At 42.5% G+C, this 20,478-nt stretch overlaps 1 protein-coding gene across 8 annotated transcripts in view; it reads right to left on the minus strand.

Annotated features, from left to right (window-relative positions):
- Window positions 1-20,478, minus strand: part of ptprfa (protein tyrosine phosphatase receptor type Fa) — a 324,162-nt gene that overhangs the window by 15,049 nt on the left and 288,635 nt on the right. For all 8 annotated transcript variants that reach the window (XM_041935252.1, XM_041935258.1, XM_041935257.1 and 5 more), the window contains 6 exons: window positions 18,448-18,571; window positions 18,040-18,215; window positions 12,228-12,347; window positions 10,815-10,969; window positions 6,625-6,910; window positions 4,564-4,742 (listed from right to left, as the gene is read on the minus strand). In XM_041935252.1, coding sequence (XP_041791186.1) covers window positions 4,564-4,742; window positions 6,625-6,910; window positions 10,815-10,969; window positions 12,228-12,347; window positions 18,040-18,215; window positions 18,448-18,571 — 1,040 coding nt within the window. The remainder of the gene's footprint in view (window positions 1-4,563; window positions 4,743-6,624; window positions 6,911-10,814; window positions 10,970-12,227; window positions 12,348-18,039; window positions 18,216-18,447; window positions 18,572-20,478) is intronic.

Here is a 20,478-nt window from a genome sequence, read left to right on the forward strand (position 1 = left end):
AATAACTGTTAAATGAACCTGTCAGGTGTTAAATTACACACCCCCTTGAAGTAAATTTGATGAGTCAGCCATTGCCAATGTGTGCACTGATATTGAAATTGTTTTGCCTGAACACAGACCCTTTTTAACAGCACTGTTACAAAGACAGATGCCATCCCAGCTGCTCAGCCGAGCTCTGGGCGATCCACTGGAGGGCAGTGCTGAAGCGTGCATGGGGTGCTGGGGGCGGGGGATTCTCTCAAGCTTGTGTGCGAGGGTGCCAGTGCAGCACACATGATGAGTCTGTAGTATACACCAGTGCTCTATCATTTGCGTGTGGGGGCACTGTTGTTTTTGGTCCAAACTATTATTTCAGCACTTCATAACCCAACAACCAAATATACACATATTAATCAAAATGCTGCAAGCTGTTCTGGCTCAGCACTGCTGAAAGATTAGAGGGAACTCGACCAGGTGCAGCTGATCCTGGATGTTTGTCTGAGTCAGATGTGGGATGTTGAATATGAGACCTTGATGACCTTTGTGCAGTCAAGCAAACAAATTAGCACACAACTTTAAACAGTTTTAAGACATTAATGTCACTATATGATCAACTGATAAAATAATAATAATAACTGTCATACTAAAACCCAAACTCAGACTTTCTTATTGTCAACAAATAATGTGAAAATACCCAAAGTAACAATGTAGCTGTGTATTCTGTTTCTCTTTGCTTTTTGATTCCACTCCCCTGTCTGTGGCAGGAGGAACTAGAGCATTTGGTGAGGACTGTATTCAGTGGCAGATTAATCAACAGTTGGTACTCCAGTGAGCATTTCAGGCAGTAGGGTGGTGTATGTGGGACTGAGTTAAAATAAACTACAGTGTGTGTTCATGGTAATGAAGTAACAGTGCAACATTAAACAGACTGCTCTTATATAGTGCTTTTTTATCTTAAAAGAAAAAAACTCTTTACAATTTGCCTTCACCCATTCACACACACGCTCGCACACTAATGGTGGCAGACATGCCGTGCAAGGCGCGTCAACGACGCTTCAGCATGTGGTCAGGAGGAGTCAGAATCAACCCCAGCAACTAGTGGACAACCCACACCTGAGCCACAGTCACCAGTGTGGATCATTGATGTGTTCTTAATAGTGTTTGGACAGCAGTGTTCTATATAGAGCTCTATACAGTACCACAGAGGAACAAAATCTATGAGGCTTTGATGAATCAGTTCATTGTTGGGTCGGGTCTGCACATGGGATTGACTGATGACAAGAAAAACACAGAATATACCTGTGTTTACTGCTGACTGTGGGTAGCCATGTGGGATTGAGCAAAAATGCCCCCTAATTTGGTATGTTGTATCGTATGCTCTTTTTTTTCTAGTGAGGGGTACAAAAAACATGTTCTACTAATAATCAGTTGCTGTGTGGATACAGTTAACATGCTATTGCATTTCCATCCTGTTGAAATCTTGGATTTATAATTCTATTCTGATGGGTTTGGAGCAATTATAAGATAATGGGCTCCTGGTCACACACACGTAAAAGGCCTCACCTTCAGAGCAGCTGGAGTCATTTGGCCTTTTTTGCACATTTTGCAGATTAACCATAGTTTGGAGGAGTCTCCTGTTTCAACGTTGACAGACTGTGCTTACTGTAGTTGTATGTGCCCAGTTTCCCCATGCAAAGAGGGACTATTAACAACATTCGAGGTGCACGTGGTTTCAGTTTGGCCTCCAAATAATGGTTTAGATAATTGGGATAAACTGATAACTGATAGAAATGATGGCTGAACCAACAAAAATAAGATGCAAGCTGCAACCCATAATAGAATTTTCCTTTGATATTAGTATCCTTAAACCCAACCAACAGTTAACTAGGTTATTCTAAAGGGAACCACAACACGGTGCTATTAAAGGACAATGGTCTAAGGATGGAGTCCATGCTATTTAAACCGTCTCTAATGTAGAAATAATGATATATTAGTGTAAGCCTGCTGTCTGACTTTGCACCCTAGGTCAACACTGACAGGCACTGAGGTGAATGACTACAGCTGCTACACTTAGAGGTTACCAGACACCTCCACTAATCATCATAATCATGTCAATCCCCTCACCTTAATCTATCCTAATCCACACAGTGTGCTTTAAAGGTTGAGCTCAGAGAGTGCTGGAGCTCCGTATATCTCACTCCACTCTTAATTACTGCAACAGGAATTAGAGAGGAATTACAGGACACCCCTGCTTCCTTACCCACCCTCCCCTAGGTGGGGGTGCCCAGGGGACTTCATTAGGTGCTGACAGACAAAAGCAAGATACACCCGCCCTTGCTGCAAGTAAAAGGGAAAGTCCTGATTCATTAGCCTGTGCTTTACTCTGCTAGTGCATTGGAAAGTATTTCTGATTAGTTTCTACATGCACTTTCCAAATAGATATGCTTTTTTAGGAGGCCTGTGACAGCATCTAATAATGTATGTATGGTTGTGTTTCCGGATCATTTACTTTATAAGACAATTAAACCTTGAAGATTTGCTTCACAGAAACTCAGAGACAGTGCAGGTTCAGCTGGCTGCACTCTAATACTATACTTGCATTTGTACCTGCATTTGTTATTTGTTTGTTGTCATATGGTTTTGCCTCTCTCAGTGTTTGTGTTGATTGATAAATGTACAGGTCTGGTCTGGTGATATTTTACAGTATACTCTCATTATTGTTAACAAGTCCCATGTGCAGACCCAAACCAACAATGAATGTATCCTAATAACAAGTATTGTGTGTGTATGCCTCATGTGAACAACTGAGTGCAACACTATGAATGCCTTGCAGGACAAAATGTGTGTTATTATCCCCATATTTCAACAATATCACGTGTCCCCCTTCTCTGTGATGCTGGCTTTTCACTCCACTTTTGAGCGGCTCCTTGAAAACAGCTATAAACAATTCAGACAACTCATCTTACAAACTTCTTCTTTTGGAAGATAATCACTAATTTCCCTGCAAGGGAATTAATAAAGTTATATCTTATCTTATCTGATCCCAGTTTACTGGACCTTACATTAATATTGGCAAATATGGTTCCATTCTGTTTGTAGAGGCATTAAAACTATTGTCAAGCCTATGCTGACTGGCCAGCGATGCTGTGCAGAAACACTGGGTGAACGGATGAATGTCAAAAAGCAGTTCCAGCACAACTTCTACTACTACATCTATGAGAATCTGAAACTGTGGTTTTTACTTTTTGTTTGTGTATGTGTAAAAAAACAAAACAATTAGTAAGCTTTAGAGGTGTTGGAAAGCTCATTTTTGAACTTTGGACAGCGCAAGGCTAGCTGTTTCCCCCTGCTTCCAGTCATTATACTAGACTAACCACATCCTTATTCCAGTTTGGAACTTAAAATACAGGCATGAGATTAATATTTATCTTCTCACCGAGAATTAGGCTAATTCCAAAATGTTTAACTAGTCCTTTAAAGTCTCGTAAGTAAGTCCAGTAGGGCCATGAAAACCCCAATCCAACCAGATTCAATGCTGTGTAAAACACAAGTTAAACAGAATGTGATAATCCACTAATCCTTTTGGACATATACTCAATTGAAAGCAGTACGAAAACAATATATTTAATGTTCGACATCATCAATTTCATTGATTTTTGTGAATATCTGCTTATTCTGAATTTGATTCCAGCAACACGTTTCAAACAAGTTGAGACAGGAGGAACTAAAGACTGGGAAAGTTGTGGAACACTCCAAAAACACCTGTGTGGATCATTCCACAGGTAAACAGGCTGATTGGTAACAGGTGATAATATCATGATTGGGTATGAAAGGAGCATCCTGGAAAAGCTCAGAACTACACGGGCTCAGGAACTTTTCATAAAACCATTCTTCGAGTTGTTTTTTTAATCAGGGTTGTATGTGAACGGTCCAGCCTGCAGCACTTGTTGGGGAGATGTGTTTAGTGTTTAATTTATATTTTAATAAGCCATAAACAATTTCACAGTGGCATGCTAGAATAACTGTACAAAAGTGTGTTCTAAAAGGTGTAGTAACGTAAAAGTGTACTAAATTGGGCTGTAATGTGGTTTTTATTCATTATATTGTGAATCTTAATGTTATTATTATTATTGAATGTAAAAAAAGGGTTTTATTTCACTCTCTACAAAGGGATAAACTGATGTCTGTATCCTGAGGCCCATGAGTGAAAAAGTCTTGTGGACAAAGACAGGAGCAATGTCATAGAAATATTGGAGAAATCAGTTCATTTCTCTGCCATGTCACCTGTCTCAAACAGGCTATCCATTAACAGGAGGGGAAAACACAGGAGAGAATTAACCGACCTGTCAATGAGACCATTTTTTTTTGTCAACTACCACAACAAAAGCATAGCAGGCAGTGAAACAGTGGATTCCATGTCAGCCTGTAATTTACTGCTCAGATGCCGAGAAAAGGTCCACCTCCACACTCATTTGAGGTGCAGCTGCTGAGCCGATCGTGTTTTAGTTCTGCCATCTCTAGACTCCTGCAGAATGTCCTCCTGTTTTTGTGTTCTCCACAGTGAAATGATCTCCATGGACTCACCTATATCCATCAATGAAGCTGGCGTTGATGTAATCGGAGCCCTCCACCCCTCTGATTGGCAGCAGGCAGACGCGGGTGGACTCGAAAGGCATGATGTTCACCAGGCGGTTCTTGAATTTGTTACACGGCAGGTTGGCACTGATGAATCTTGAGGTATGTGCTTTAGAGTTGGCCAGTTTCTGCAGAGACAGAGAAGACATGTCTGTCTCTGATGCGCCTCACACGTCCCAACCTCAGCCCACAGGTGACTGCACTCACTGCAGCTTCACAACTACACCCACCGCCTCCACTGTCTGCCTCGGGTCTTTTAAAGTGCTAATACGACCAGTCTTGGTGGAACGTGATGTGTGCATGAGGTTGTCAGAGGGCACGGTGAGCTAACACTCTTATTGATGCATGAAAATGATGCACTTTGAGCTGATCCTCTTTGTTCTCTGACTTCAAATAAAAGCCTGATGGATGCGTGTGACGACGTTGAAAAGTCAAAACAAACTCATACACTTTTACTGTGAGCTGAAGTAGCGAGGCCTGTGTCAATCCATATCAAACCGCGGAGAATTAAACTTTTGAAAGTAACATCCTGATGGACTGTTTTTGGGGAGGGGGCTGGCTTTGCTGATAATGTGCCCTAATGTGATTCCTCTGCACTGCAAGGGAAAATGTGCATGTGAAAGAAATTTGCAGTGAGCTGAGGATCAAAACATATTTATGCTCTGTCCGGATGTTGCTTGTCCATCCTGCTTACATAAAAAAGGAACGTAATTTGGGTTGTGTCGTGCCCCCATAAGACAGGGCTGGTTAAATCACAGATTTCACACTGTGTGGAGTGAGCAGCTGAGGATGGTGCAGTGCTGCAGCTCATCCAAAGTAGAACCACCAACCCAACAGGACTTTATCTTTAGGCTGTCAGACAAGTTGGTCCCCGCCCTCTCTCCTTCAGTCTATGACTCTGCCTCTCCTCCAGCCTGTCATCTGAAGCTCAGAAGTTAAGCTGTCACAGCCCCTCCTCTGAGTAGGGGTTCATCTCTGCTACACAGGCCGGGGATGAAAATCTTTTCCCCCAGCTCCGACTGCAAGGGGCAAGGGGCACTCCAGCCACTTAGTATTGCACTTTGCATAGTTTAAAAAAACAAAACAAAACTGCATATATGTGTGTTTTTCTGTGTGTGTGTGTGTATGTATGTATATGTGTATATATATGTGTGTGTATATATATATATATATATATATATATATATATAGAGAGAGAGAGAGAGACTTTTTGGTAGATGCAGTAAAACATATAGTACATGCATTATCCTAAACACAAGTGTAATTAATATCATCAGCAATTATCAATTGCTGCCTTGCTTTTCTTTAACTGCAGCAACGGAGCACCATTAATACCATCAGTGCCTGTCCTGGTAAGGTGGTATGGTGCTGTGAAAAGGGTCTATAGTTCAAGAGCGCTCTGTTGCTAGCAAAGCTACCAGAAACAGGTTAACAAGATTTATTAGGAAAGAATAATGTCATATAAAGTAGTTTTGGCAGGGGGGAAGACTTAAACAGGTGATGATCATCAAGCAATCATATTTCATATCCAAAATTCAACTTGCATTCTTCATTTGTGCAACAACACCAATTCTACTGATTGATAAAAATGGAATGATCAGTTTGTCACGGTAGAAATAGCATCACAGAAAAAGTTTGGGAACAGCTGGCTCAGACAATTGCAACACCCTCCTCAGTGGTCTACCTAAAGAGGCATGAGCCATCTACACCCAATGTAAAACGCTGCTGCTCTCTTCAGAGTTTTAACAAGAGAAGGAAAATTGGGCCATAATAATAAATACACATCAGATTATTGCATTGTTTTCTGGTGAGCTTGTGTGTCTGTTTTTATTGTACAACATCATTTTTCAAAACAACCATTTTATTTCGGAATACCACGTTTCACCAGTGAGTCTGTCCAGCAAGACAAACACAGAGGCAGATATGTGATTAGAGTGCCCCGTTAAATAGAACAAGAAGCTGTCAAACTCACCCTGCTCTCCAATAGATCACAAAGCAAAAGGCCCCTACCTTAAACTCCAGTTCCATGGTGGTAACAGTCTCCCCAGGAGGGATCTGGGTGAGCTTCTGGATGTGGGCATACAGGTTTCGGGCAGGGACCTCTGTGTTGCCACATGTTGCAGCTTCCAGAAGGGCCTCGTGAATGAATATGTACTGATCCTCTGTCTGCACCATGTAGTTCCTCTGGGCCCGCATACACGTCACATGGCCATAAATGTCCACCGACTTCTCATGTTTTATCCTCTCCAGCATGGCTTCAATCACAATGAAGCAGCCAGTCCGGCCCACACCAGCACTAACAGAGTACAAACAGAAAACATGGTTAACCTCAGTGTAAGTGTGTAGTTTACACGACAGCTAACAATGAAAGTTAAGTCAAAACATCGACAGGGACATTTATGACTAGGATCCGCCAGCAAAACATCCTGCTGTGGCCTCAGTTCATGGAGCTACTGATCCAGGGAAGCAGGGTGTTCCAAGGCACCAGTTTCTCCAGGATTATAGCATGGCAGACTGTGATGCAGAGAAATATTTGGCTGTTTGTCTCAGTCTCCCCCTCATCCTACGGGATGAGTCTCACAAGTCTTCCTTGTGGGCACTGCTGCAACTCAGCCTCATCAGCAGCGCTGACATGCTCCCTCCAGGAAGAGACACCCTGGGGCTGCTGCTGCAGCTGCACTTTAACACGCCTCCACTATTGCTCCACCTCCTCCTCCTGCACCGCGGTGTCCACCTCCAGGGGCTGCGGCTCAGCAGGCTCTGTCAGGCAGCAGGAGCCTCCTGTTGTGGTCTCAGACACCTGCTCTTCAGGGGAGCACATTCTGGGGGTACAGAACCAGACTCCAGGCTGCAGACTGGATGTCTTGCGGAGGTCCCTCCTACAACAAGTGGAAACTCCCACACTTGTTCAGATGTTGCTGGACAGGTTCAGGAAGGCAAAGGTGGATCTGTTCACCTCACAAGAGAACGTGCTATGCACACTGTGGTTCTTCATCAGTGCACGAGACAACCCTCTACTTGAAGTGGATGCTTTGTCAAACCGACCATGGTCCAGAGCCCCCCTTTACGCACTTTCCTTTGCTCCAAACCATTATGCAGCTGCTGACAGGGAAAGTGTGGCAGCTCCCATGGCCCAGCTTTTTCAAACTTCCACCCCCTAGTGATGGGCCAACAATTATGGGGCAGACAGGTGAGCAGGAGGTTAGGACTTCCCATTGCAGTGATTCACACCATGCTGAGTGTGAGAGACCCGCAACACATTGGCCCCCTGTTCCACTGGCATTAGCCCAAGAAAATACTGGCTTTTAGAAGCAGAGCTCAGGTCCTGACGGTGTTATATACTGTACATGAGGACTTGACAGATGCGACTGTACAGTGTACAGTGGTGGAAATGAAAATCTTCATGACTGGTCATACACATGGAGACCCAGTTGTGATCCAGGATGTTTCTTCTTCTTACAGTTGAATGTTTGAGCCTCACTGTGAAGAATGATCTATGTGCAGAGTTTGACACTAGAAGGTTGTTTTCACATTCATTGCTGAAATTTTCTTAAATTTGAAAAACTTTCTTTTATGCTAAAATCTGATTTGAAGAGGTAGGCCTATTAACATGATGTGTGACATCACGATAGTTTGGAAGCCAATCCTGGTCCAATATTCAGCATGCACAGGTGTGATGTGGAAACCTGAATAAAACACATTCTCTAAATATTGAACATTTGCTTTAGGTGGTAAAGCAGATGCTATGAGGTCAATGGCTCTCCATCTAGAGGACTTCAGCTAATGAATTCATGACTCTCTCAATTTAACAGCATATGATTTAGACTATATGCAAATTGCAACACCACCACCATAGCCAGACAATATATATCTTTTCTTTGAATGCAGAAACTTGACATTGCAATTATTATGAACCAGTGTTGGGGGTACAGAGCATTGCCATGGTTGGTGAGGACAGGGAGGCGGGTCCATGAAGTGAGAGGAGGACGTCGCTGTTTTTTTACGTTGTTGTGGTGTCAGGAGTGAGGAAGAGTTTTCTGCGGCTTTCTGTATGGAGTGGTCAAATAAATGCACTGAACTGCAAGATAATCTTCTCTGCCAAAGCTTTAGTTGGTTTGGTATGACCAGCAGTTTTTGGTGCCTAATGTTGGCAAACTTTGAAATTAGATAGATATTGCTCTATAATAAATACTGAGTTAGTTGCTAACTTGTTACTGTGATACTTGTTACTGATAAGGTCAGTTCAGACTGACTGTAGGGCAAATTTTAGATTGTATCGGGATATAGCAGATTGCATATGACGACATGTCTACTCATGTAAGAGAAAAGAAAATACTCCCAACCTTTCCTTTTTTGATTTACCTATGAGATCAGTTGGTATATATATATCCTAAATGTCCACATTTGCATCTGTCATGGTGTCAGTATCTTTACTGAAAAAAAGTAGGTAGCAACATCAGTGTAAAGTATAACAAAATTATAGGCTTATTCTACATATGCCATAAAACTATGAAGAAACTATTTTCTTTGGTATTCATGTCATATACAGATGCAATGATAATATGTTGTTGTCGTTACACACCACTGGACTGAACACACCTTTACACAAAGTTTCAGAACCAGAAAAACGGTATTGTCTTTGATGTGGCTCACACAGGTACACACAGAGTAAAAAAAATCATGTTATCAAGCTCCTCGCCTGTGGAACCATCTTCCAGCTGTTGTCCAGGAGGCAGTCACCCTCTCTACATTTAAGAGCAGGCTTAAAACTTTCCTCTTTGATAAAGCTTACATTTATGGCTGGCTCAGGCTTGCCTTGGACCAGCCCCTAGCTATGCTGCCATAGGACTAGGCTGCCGAGGGACTTCCAATGACACACAGAGCTCCTCGGTTCTTGTTCTAGTTGTGATTTGGTGCTATATAAATAATGGCCATAGTGGCCATTGTGTATGAAAAAATGCATTTTGCCCATGTGTTTTTTTTTTAACATTTAGCTAAACTTAAACTAGATTTCTGGTGGAAAAATCATAAAAGAAAGAACATTTTTACCATGCCAGACACATGCTGTTTACTACCAGTGCACTATCTCAGCCCTTCATTACGGCCTAGGGTGATGGATTGCGACGCAACTGACCTCTCTACTCCAAAGAAGAAGTGATGTGAAGCTCTCTTAAACAGCAGGGAGGCAGCACTCTGCCAAGAGAAAACTGCACTGGATTTTCAGATCTTTGCCCCTCTTGTGTCTTTGATGTGCGGGTATAAAACTTCACAGACCAGCTGGGCTTGTGAACATAAGTGTGCTGTGTGCAATGTACACATAGCACTTTTTGGATGATTCTCTGTTACTTTGATAGCATTACTGTGGATAATATTAAACAGTATGAATATTTCTACTCATGTTTATTATAGAGTATAGAGTTTCTTTAGTCTGGCACCTCAAGGCCTCAATACGCTCCAGATTACCTAGGCTGTGATGTATCATCTGACCATGTTTCAATTGAAAGTCTGCTGTCATAGCCTCCTCCTCCTCTGGGCGGCATCCCACTACCTCCCTGATTTACCTCCAAGAATTCTGTGTTTTTGTGTGTCAGTGAATTGTACAAATGGCACACACTTTAGGACAATTGCTCTCAAAATACAAATTTGATACAGACACAGTCACTGTTACAGGCTTACTCACTGTTGACTGACACTGCTAGTGTCTTTTTTAGGTTGTTAAAATGGATTCATTTTCAAAATGCTCTGGTTAATACTGGATGAGTTGTATTATACTGGTTCACTTTGTAGTTGCCTTGGCTTGTAAGTTATTGTGTTCTTGTTTAACATGCTTTCCTCTCGAGCAAATTAGGGCCGATGTTTGGTTCACACTGTGATGCAAAATGACACAGTTTATCATCATATGTTGTGATATACATATTGTATATATGTATATCACAACATATGAAACCACTGAGTGCTCAAAGACTCAAGACTGTCGGATGACACCAGGAAAGTTAAACATAGAACACAAATTTGGCTCAGAGTCAAAATTTCCTGCTTTGACAGGGTGTCTAGTCCGCTATTCATCTTCATTTCACAATGTTAGCATTCCCCCTGATATCGTGGACACCACTGGAAATGTGGTTTCACTACATTAGATCTAACACACACCTTGTTTGAGGCATACTGAGACCTTTGTATTCAAATAAGAGGTATTTTACCTGCAGTGGACGACCATGGGTCCAGTGTCTGGAGGATTAGAGGCCTTGACTCTGCGTAGAAAGGCCAGTGTTGGGGTGGGATACTCAGGCACTCCATGGTCAGGCCACGCCATAAACTGGAACTGTCGAACCTCTCTCTTCTCACTTGAACCGTTCTGTTAGGGTCCACATACACACATACGATTTGTCAGTCACACAAATGTGATTCAGCACACTGAACATTGACTTGATTATGTAGCCATCAACTGAAACATTAATTAATAAATGCATTAGAATAACCAACTGATCAATCAGACTGATTAAAGTGAGAATCTCTCGTGATGAAATTACCATACATAACAAATGCATTCTAAGCACCACTCACAAACATGAATAAAGATGAATTTGATGAGTGGCAACATTCTGCACACTGGTATAGCACTATCAATGGCAAAGCATTTTTCATCAAAACTACAATAAATGCATGGAAACTTTCAGGAAGCAACATTTTTCTTATTTACTCTTCTCAAGCACTCTTTAGCCATTTTCAAACATGGAATCCATCACATTGCTGGCTTCATCTGTCTGTTAAAGTGATGCTTCTTGTCATTCAGACACAGGTATGCTACGTTATGTTAATGTTCCTGATGGCTTTATTAAGACATGACAAAAAAAGAAAGAGAGAGAGAGAGAGAGAGAGAGAGACGAGAGAGAGAGACAGAGAGAGACAGAGACGAGAGAGAGAAACAGAGAGAGAGAGAGACAAAGACGAGAGAGAGACAGAGAGAGAGAGAGAGACAGAGAGAGAGAGAGAGACAGAGAGAGAGAGCAGCGATGAGTTAGAAATGTTACGAGAGTGGCAAAGCTGACTGTTTTTTGTTCCCTCACAGGCTGATTAACATTCAGACCTTAATGACCATCTTTGTTGTTGTTGAGTGTAACAACTTTTTAACCTCTTTTGTTCCAGACACAATTGATACAATGAAGTTATTACAGTGGTCTTCAAAGCCTGAACAAGACATTGCATTTAATGTTCCGCTGCATGTTTCACATTGTGCTGCTGGCACAAGAGAAAAGGTCATGAAGGCTGCAGCCTTTATGTCAATGTGACAGCATTTGGTTCCAACCTAGTATGATTGTCATGTTTACTTTTATGTGAAAGCAAAGAGGGTTTTTACTGAGTCTTGACACAGACACATCAAACTTCCATCAAATAAACAAGGTGCGTGCAAAAAGGGGCTTCAGTGCTCTTTCACAACAAAAAGCCTCTGCTGTCGATGAGGCAAGACTTGCTTTGCTGGCAAACATAGTAAAACTCCATATACACAGTGTGTGTGTGTGTGTGTGTGTGTGTGTGTGTGTGTGCGTGTGTGTGTGTGTGTGTGTGTGTGTATGTATATATTCCTACCTTATGTTACCGCCTTAAATTCTTACCTTATAGACGGCGAATGTGCGTACGCTGTATGTAGCCAGCTCCACGGTGTCCAGCATGGTCACCTGAATCATCCCATATGTTTCTGTGCCTCGACTGGGCCAGTACTGGTCACACTTCACCTGCACACATACATAAACCAAAGTGTCGTGTCTTTTTAAAACAATAGTGTTCTTGTTGAAGTTAAAGGGCCAGAAGGAGGAGAAGGAACTGAGTCATGAGAAGGATTTGTATCTGTGGTTACTGGTCTGAACTTTCTGGCCTGCTATCTAAGGTTGGTGGTGTCTGTCCATACATCCATTAACACTTTGACTCTGGGTGGAATGTGTGGACAACCATTCATCAGACTAGCATATTGCTGTGGACATTCAAGATCCCCAGAGGTGATTCCTAACGATCTGCTGACCTCTTTGCCTTTCTTTTTATACCATCCCAGGGTCCAAGTCTCAGCTGGAAAACAGGACATTTCAGTCGCATATGAAGTTGCCAATGAAGAGCTCACACCAGGAAGGCTGTCCCTGTTTGTAGTTATCTCCTCTATGAATTACTGTAGCTTATTATTAGAGAATCACAGACTTTCAGCCAGTCTACACCACTCTTTCATGAAATAACAAATAATATCAGGTCTTGATGGCTGCTTTGAGTCGACAGACTGGGATGTACTCTGTGAGCCACATGTGGAGGACATTGACAACATAACCGACTGCATCACAGAGTACATCAGATTCTGTGAGGACACCACCATGCCAGCCCAGGCTGTATGCTGCTTCTCCAACAACAAGCCCTGGATCACCAGCGACCTGAAGGCACTTCTGAACGAGAAGAAGAGGGCTTTCAGGTCTGGAGACAGAGAGGAGCAGAGGAGAGTGCAGCACAGACTCCGAGATATGCTGAGGAAGTGTAAGGACGACTACAGAAGGAAGCTGGAAGCCAAACTCCAACAGAACAGTGTGAGAGATGTGTGGACAGGAATGAAGCACATCACAGGGATGAAGGGGAAGGACAGGCAGACATCAGGGAGCCTGGACAGAGCAAACCAGTTTAACCAGTTTTTTAACAGGTTTAGCTCACCTCCTGCCACCTCTCAGACGCCCCCTGCCTCCCACACACCCACACTGTCCCAAATGGCCAGCACCACCCCCCAGCATTCTCCTGCACAACACCTCTCCATTTGCCCCCCCTCCTTCTCCTCCTCCTCCCCTTCCCCCACTGAGGACACCAGCATTAACCACCCAACTGTGACTTCAGGCCAGGTAAAGAGGCAGCTGGAAAGACTCAATCAGCGAAAGGCAGCAGGCCCTGATGGCATCACACCCAGGATCCTGAAGACCTGTGCTAGCCAGCTGTCTCCTGTACTGGAACTTCTGTTCAACCTGAGCCTGAGTCAGGAGAAAGTCCCGAGGCTGTGGAAGACGTCCTGCCTGGTTCCAGTCCCCAAGAGGCTGAGGCCATCTGACCCAGCCGACTACAGACCAGTCGCCCTCACATCCCATGTGATGAAAGTCCTGGAGAGACTGGTCCTGGCCAAGCTGAGTCCACAGGTGAGGACATTCCTTGACCCTCTGCAGTTTGCCTATCAGCCCCATTTAGGAGTCGATGACGCTGTCATTTACCTGCTGCAACGAGCCCATATGCATATTGATGGTGGAGGAGGCACTGTAAGAATCACATTCTTTGATTTCTCCAGTGTCTTCAACTCCATTCAACCTCTGCTATTGGGTGAGAAGCTGCGGGGGATGGGTGTTGACGACGCAGTGATCTCCTGGATTACTGACTACTCGACAGGCCGGCCACAGTTTGTCCGTCTGGGCAGCGGCCTGTCTGATGTGGTGGTCAGTGATACAGGAGCTCCACAGCGGACTGTGCTTTCTCCCTTCCTCTTCACCTTATACACCACTGACTTTAAGTACAACTCTGAGTCATGTCACCTGCAGAAGTTCTCTGATGACTCAGCTGTTGTCGGGTGTATAAGAGAGGGAGAGGAGGGGGAGGACAGGACACTGATAGACAACTTTGTCGAGTGGTCCGAACAGAACCACCTGAGGCTGAACATCAGCAAGACAAGAGAGATGGTGATCGACTTCAGGAGGAAGAAGACGCCTTCACAGCCACTACGGATCAAAGGGGAGGTGGTGGAGGAGGTGGAGGACTACAAATACCTCGGAGTGGTGATCGACAACAAACTGGACTGGAAATCCAACACAGAGACTGTGTACAAGAAGGGGATGAGCAGACTCTACTTCATGAGGAAACTGAGATCCTTCAATGTGTGCAGCAAAATGTTGGAGATCTTCTACCAGTCTGTTGTTGCCAGCGCCATCTTCTTTGCTGTTGTTTGTTGGGGCAGCAGCATCAGAGCCAGCGACACCAACAGACTTGATAAGATCATCAAGAAGGCTGGCTCTGTACTCGGACTCAGACTTGAGTCTTTTGAGACTGTGGTGGAGAGGAGGACGCTGAATAAACTGCTATCCATCATGGACAATGATCAGCACCCTCTCCATCACACAGTGGACAGACAGTGGAGCACCTTCTCCCACAGGCTGCTACAGCTCCGCTGTCGAAGGGACAGATACAGGAAATCTTTCCTGCCACATGCCATTGCACTGTACAATAACAGTTTGCTTTTGATATTTTATTATTATGTAAATAATTTTTACTGCTTGTTATTTCGATATTTTATTATATATAGTTTGTTCTTACAGTCACGGTACACTTTATTTTCACTGCCATTTGCTTTTGATATTCTTATTTTGATATTCATTTTGCATTTGATTTTGTGCAATACTTTTACTACTGTTTACTATTTGGCTATTTTATTATTTTGTTATGTATATCATCTTTTTACTGCTCGCTATTTTTATATTTTTATTATGTATTGTTTGTTCTTTATAATCTTATTTTCACTTATTTCACTGTGTGTAATGCTGCTGCTGCACTGCAATTTCCCAGCTTGGGATAAATAAAGTATATCTATCTATCTATCTATCTATCTATCTATCTATCTATCTATCTATCTATCTATCTATCTATCTATCTATCTATCCATCCATCCATCCATCCATCCATCCATCCATCCATCTAATATTAGCCACTGGACCAGTTCAGACGGCAGAAATGCGACACAAGATGTCCCGGCAGCATATGACACCCAGTCAAGTAATCTTTTTATTACACTCGTGAAAAACAGGAATGTAAAGTGAGTTTAAATTAGCACTAATAAAGCATCCACTGGTTTCTCAAAGAGCTCTTCTGGACATCCCTCATTAACTTTGAGAATTAAGGGTTTGTGATGTCAGTAACAACAATACAATACATGTGACTCTATTTAAGTTAAGTAGCAAATTTAAAATATATTAAAAGGGTTAGGGTTAGGGTTAGGGGTTAGGGTTAGTTACGCATAAACTCTCAGAGCATTGTGATGAAATGCACAAAGGACAAAGGACAAAGTATGCCAGTTCAAACGGGGTTCTTGGATCATGGAACAAATTGGTGTAATTAGTGTGTGCCCTGTTGGTGCTGTTGTTCCTCTCCTGCCTTTGACATTGAGGGAGGCAGAGGATGACGGGGGGAAGGAACATACATTTGGACATCAGCGCTGACTCAAGGGGACTGATGGCTGCAGGCCACAGGAGCTTGGCATAACAGATGGGGAGATTATGCTTCATAGACCCGGGTGTGGGTCAGAGTGGGGGGTGTTTGGTTAGGCCTGTGGCCGAGCACAGGGCCACGTGGCCTTTGATTAAAGTGTTATGAAGAGCTGGTTCACCACCTGGACAAATCACACTCAGCTTATTAAGTCTTACAGGTGAATACAAAGTTGACCAGAGTTCTGACCCTTACCAGACAAACAGCAGCTTTGGTCATTTGTTAGAAATGACGGTGACCTATAATTACATTTTCCTGACAAGTGATTCCTGGTATGTCCTCGTGTGATGTTGGTAAAGTGCTGCAAAAACTGTTCAGGAAGAAGTGTGGCCCCAGTCACCATGGGTCACATGGGTATGTGTGCATGTTTTGTATGTGAAAATCTTAATCTGTAAAGTAATGTATGTATTATACTCCTCATCTAATCATCTCCAATAAATGTAGAGGACTAAAAGGTACAATAGTTTGAGTAGAAGTATAGTGACAGAAACTAGGCCGATGACACTGGACAGGATCTTGTTCTGTGGCTGCTTGATGCTTGATACTCAATGTGTGGTTTCACAACCAGAAATCTACCTGCAGTCAGTATATAGTCATTAAGAAGAATAAGGTTTTAAACCTTAAACCAGGTAATAAACAGCACTGGCATGCTGATAATGATGTAATGTGAATTGCTGACTCTGTATTGCCTTTTGAAAATGATTTTTTTCTAGATTCTACAAATTAAGCATTTACGTAACTGCTGTTCATCAAACAGTTTATTCCAACTGAAAAACTGTTCAGTGCTCAGCATCACTGTTTAATTAAGCTGTTGGTCTGATCTATATTTTGGTACAGTGCAGGACAGACTGACAGCTACTGGTCAGATTTTCATAAAATTTGCAGTGAATATTCAAAATGTGACAATGTTTTACAGCCACCAAACTTTGCAGAGTGGAAGTTTGCCACTGTGACTTTTACACAGGAGACTTCTCTTCCAGATTCCTACCAACAGTCGACGTTGGTTTCGTTTAACCATGACCACAATTGTTCTCAAACCATAATTAAGTTGTTTTTCTCTTAACTGTCACACCAATGGGGCCTGACCTTGATAAAGCTGGTATTTTAATCCAAAGCATGATCTTTCCCCAAGCATGAGTAATTTGGTGCCTAAACTTAGTAACAGAAGTGACAGATGCTAATAAGAACGTAATGGTTTGTAATGGTTATTAGTAACAGTTTCAGAGGGCACTACTAAACTATTTTGTCCTTCTATAAAGGGCGTCACATCAGAAAATGTTTTTTATACTGCAGGTCATCTAAGAAGGCAGTGAGAAATGAGCTTTGCTGGTTAGTTTAGAGGGTTAATTGACATTTATGATCCCCAGATTATGAACCCTTTTGATTTTAATGACTCTATGACCTTTCTCTTGTGTCATTGTCAGGAAAGCCATTACATTATAGCTCCTGTACTGTAAAAGATTCAAAATTGTGCGAAAAGTGTAACTTGTAACTTGTGCATTTTTAAATTGCGAGTTGCAGCCAGAGTGGCTGAACATGTGGGTACAAATCTTTATGTGTGTACAAAAGAACACAGTAAAAATTGTGAGACTTTCTCAGACCGTTGTAATGTATCATCCACTCAAGCCTCACATGCATTCACACTGAACACAAATGAGTTTAAGTTACCTCTTGCTGCATGAACTCATAGATAGATAGATAGATATACTTTATTTATCCCAAGCTGGGACATTGCATGATAGTAACTTTGGTATTGGGTCCTCCTTAGTAACACCAGTCACAAGCCTCACCCCTGTGACAGCAATAAGTGCTGGCTTCTGCCCTTCCCCCTTCTGGATAAACGCCCCACCTTTTGCGATGGATACACATCATGCATCATCAAGCCCAACAAGCCTGGCCCCCTGCAGTGGTCCCTCTGTACCCCATGAAGGCTACTGGCCTTAGCTTAAGTGGACGTAAGCAGGGCCTGACATAGCTTTGTGTTTTAAAAAGGTGAATATGGATGAAGTTGCGAAATCATGCTAAATAAAAAAAAAACTGTCAGCTACTACTAATACAGAAAACTGAGCTTGCTCCAAATATTAAGGTACTTACACAGAGTGCCTTGTGCTTGTACTTGGATAAACGTACTGTAAACTCAGGCTATTTGTCAACTAAGAAGCTTACCCGTGACTTCTCCTCCAGGCGGGTCATCATAACAATGGTGCAGGTCCTCTGCTCCCACACCATCCTCCAGAAGTCACTCAGTGTCTCCGGCAGTGGCCCCTGAGTGGCAATGTAAGCATTCTGCTTCCTGTAGCCGTCAATGTAGTTAGCGTTGATGTATTCACTACCTGGAACTCCTGCAGCATGAACGAGTTAGCAAAGTTAGCAGGCAAAGACAATGGGAGAAGAAAACAAGCGGCTTCTTGCTAAAATATGATGAAATACATCTATAAAACAGTGGAAATCGGTCATGAAGGTTCGTCTCTGATATAAGCCTGTTTCAAATAAAGGCCTGCTTTTTTCTGTAGCCACTATTTGAGAATTACAGTATGTTAAGTCCCCTCTGCTGTGTGAATACGTGTCTCTCACCATCCACAGGTGTGAGGATGACCCTGGAGTGGTCGTAGGCAATAACATTTGCATAGCGGTTCTTTGGCTTGTTGACTTCCAGGTTGGAGTGCTCCCAGGTGAACTGCTGCCCTGGATCAATGGACTGAACACAGAGGAGAGAGGGATATACAGAGATGGGAGCAGGTAACCATTTATTACAATAGTGCTTATACTCCTATCTGTGGTTCAAACCTGTCAGATCAGAGTGAGGAGTCCAGTAAACGTTACACACAAACTAATTTGTCATCCCTCCGACAGATCTGAAAAGCCCTGGATGATCCTTAAGCACCCTGAATGCACACTGGACTGTTTGGACAATCCTAAAACCCCTTCCAGCCTTCCACCTACCAGCTTACTGCCTAACATTAACAAAGAAAAAAAACAGTGATGAAGGAAAAGTGGTGCAGTCAGCTTTTTGGTCATTGGTCTTGGATGCAGGTTTTCACACAGCATACATTAGCTTGAATGATGGTGGACTAGAAGTATTAAATCAAAAGTGGAGCTGACTTGCGGCAGATATCAGTTCTCAGCCAACAGTAATGCAGAAGGTGTTAAAATGGTGATAAGTCAGTTGATATCGCCTCACTGCATCAAAACATGGGCTGACACTAGTTTGGACAGTACAGCTGTGCAGAGGCAGAGAGGGTGAAACATGTTTGATCCACATGTGGGCATGTGTAAAATAGAGAGAGCTGAACAGGGAGTGTCGCATCAAGCATTACTGTCTCTGTCTGTGTCTGTCAGGCATCACCTTTTTCATTTGCCAACCTTTCCACCTAAAATAAGCATAAAACCCACTTTGATTCAGACTAAAATGTCTCAACTACTGAATGAACTATTGCAATGAAATTTGCTATTAACATTCATTATTCCATGAATATTAGGATGAATAGTGCCTTTGGTAATTGTCTTCTACTCCCATCATCAAGTCTAAATTTTGCTTTGTCCATTGCTTAGCATTTTATGATATTGTTTAAGAATGAATATCTGAAAAACTAATGACATTCCTCCCTGCCTCATGCGTACTTTATGTTAATGTGTACATTACCACAACACTGAGTACAATGTACTTAGACACAGTTTGCAATCACAGTGCCAAAGTATGGCCTCAGAGTGCTGCTTTCAGGACTGGAGACTCTATGTCTGTTGAAATGTATGATAAGATGGATGTTTTATGGATAACACATTGTAGTCCTTGCATTTATCTGGCCATGTACATTTATATTCTACTATTTTGTGAATATTCTATACTCATTGTTCCTTTGTTTAAATAATTTGCACAACTTTTATTTGTCTTATCTTAATTAGTACAAAATGCTTTGATACACAACACCTCAAACTACAGAAGTTCTTATTTTCTATTCATTTTCGTTTTCTAAATAGTATTTTTTTCTTAATTATTTGAATTGTTCTGAATTAAATTATTGATAGCTCATGTCTGTGCTCCAGAGATGGCATAATGTGTGCTGATATGAGCCGAACAGGTTTACACTATCCTGCCTGATGATGGGTCTCTGTTGATTGCTGGCTGTGAATGCAGGCGCAGGTTTAGCTGAATAACGACATGCTGAAGATTGCTATTCATGACTGACCTTTCACACTCCTTCTACTACAAACACACGGTTGTATATATACCCACACATGCACAGACAAAACTAAACACTCTGGAGAACTCTAATATCCTTCTACTTTCACCCCGACTGGCTGGACAGCTGCTCAGGCCCCTAATCTACAACTGATAATAATAGCAATAGAAAAAGAGGTTGAATGCACATCTTATTTAACAACCTGTTGGGTATGTCTCTGCTCTGCACTGACAAACCACTCACATTACTGCTAATGTGCTCTGCTGACCTGACCTGCAGTTCCACCAACGAACAAACACAGCAGGTAAACACAGAGAGAGAAGGCATAGGATTGGTGTCCGGCAGAACCAGGCTTGCACTCAGCTACTGCTGCCACATACACAGAGTTAAGAATAACAATTCACTTTTTCTTTCGTTTAATACT

This window comes from Chelmon rostratus, chromosome 4 (genome assembly GCF_017976325.1).
Source record: "Chelmon rostratus isolate fCheRos1 chromosome 4, fCheRos1.pri, whole genome shotgun sequence".
In the NCBI taxonomy this organism is placed as follows: Eukaryota; Metazoa; Chordata; class Actinopteri; order Chaetodontiformes; family Chaetodontidae; genus Chelmon; species Chelmon rostratus.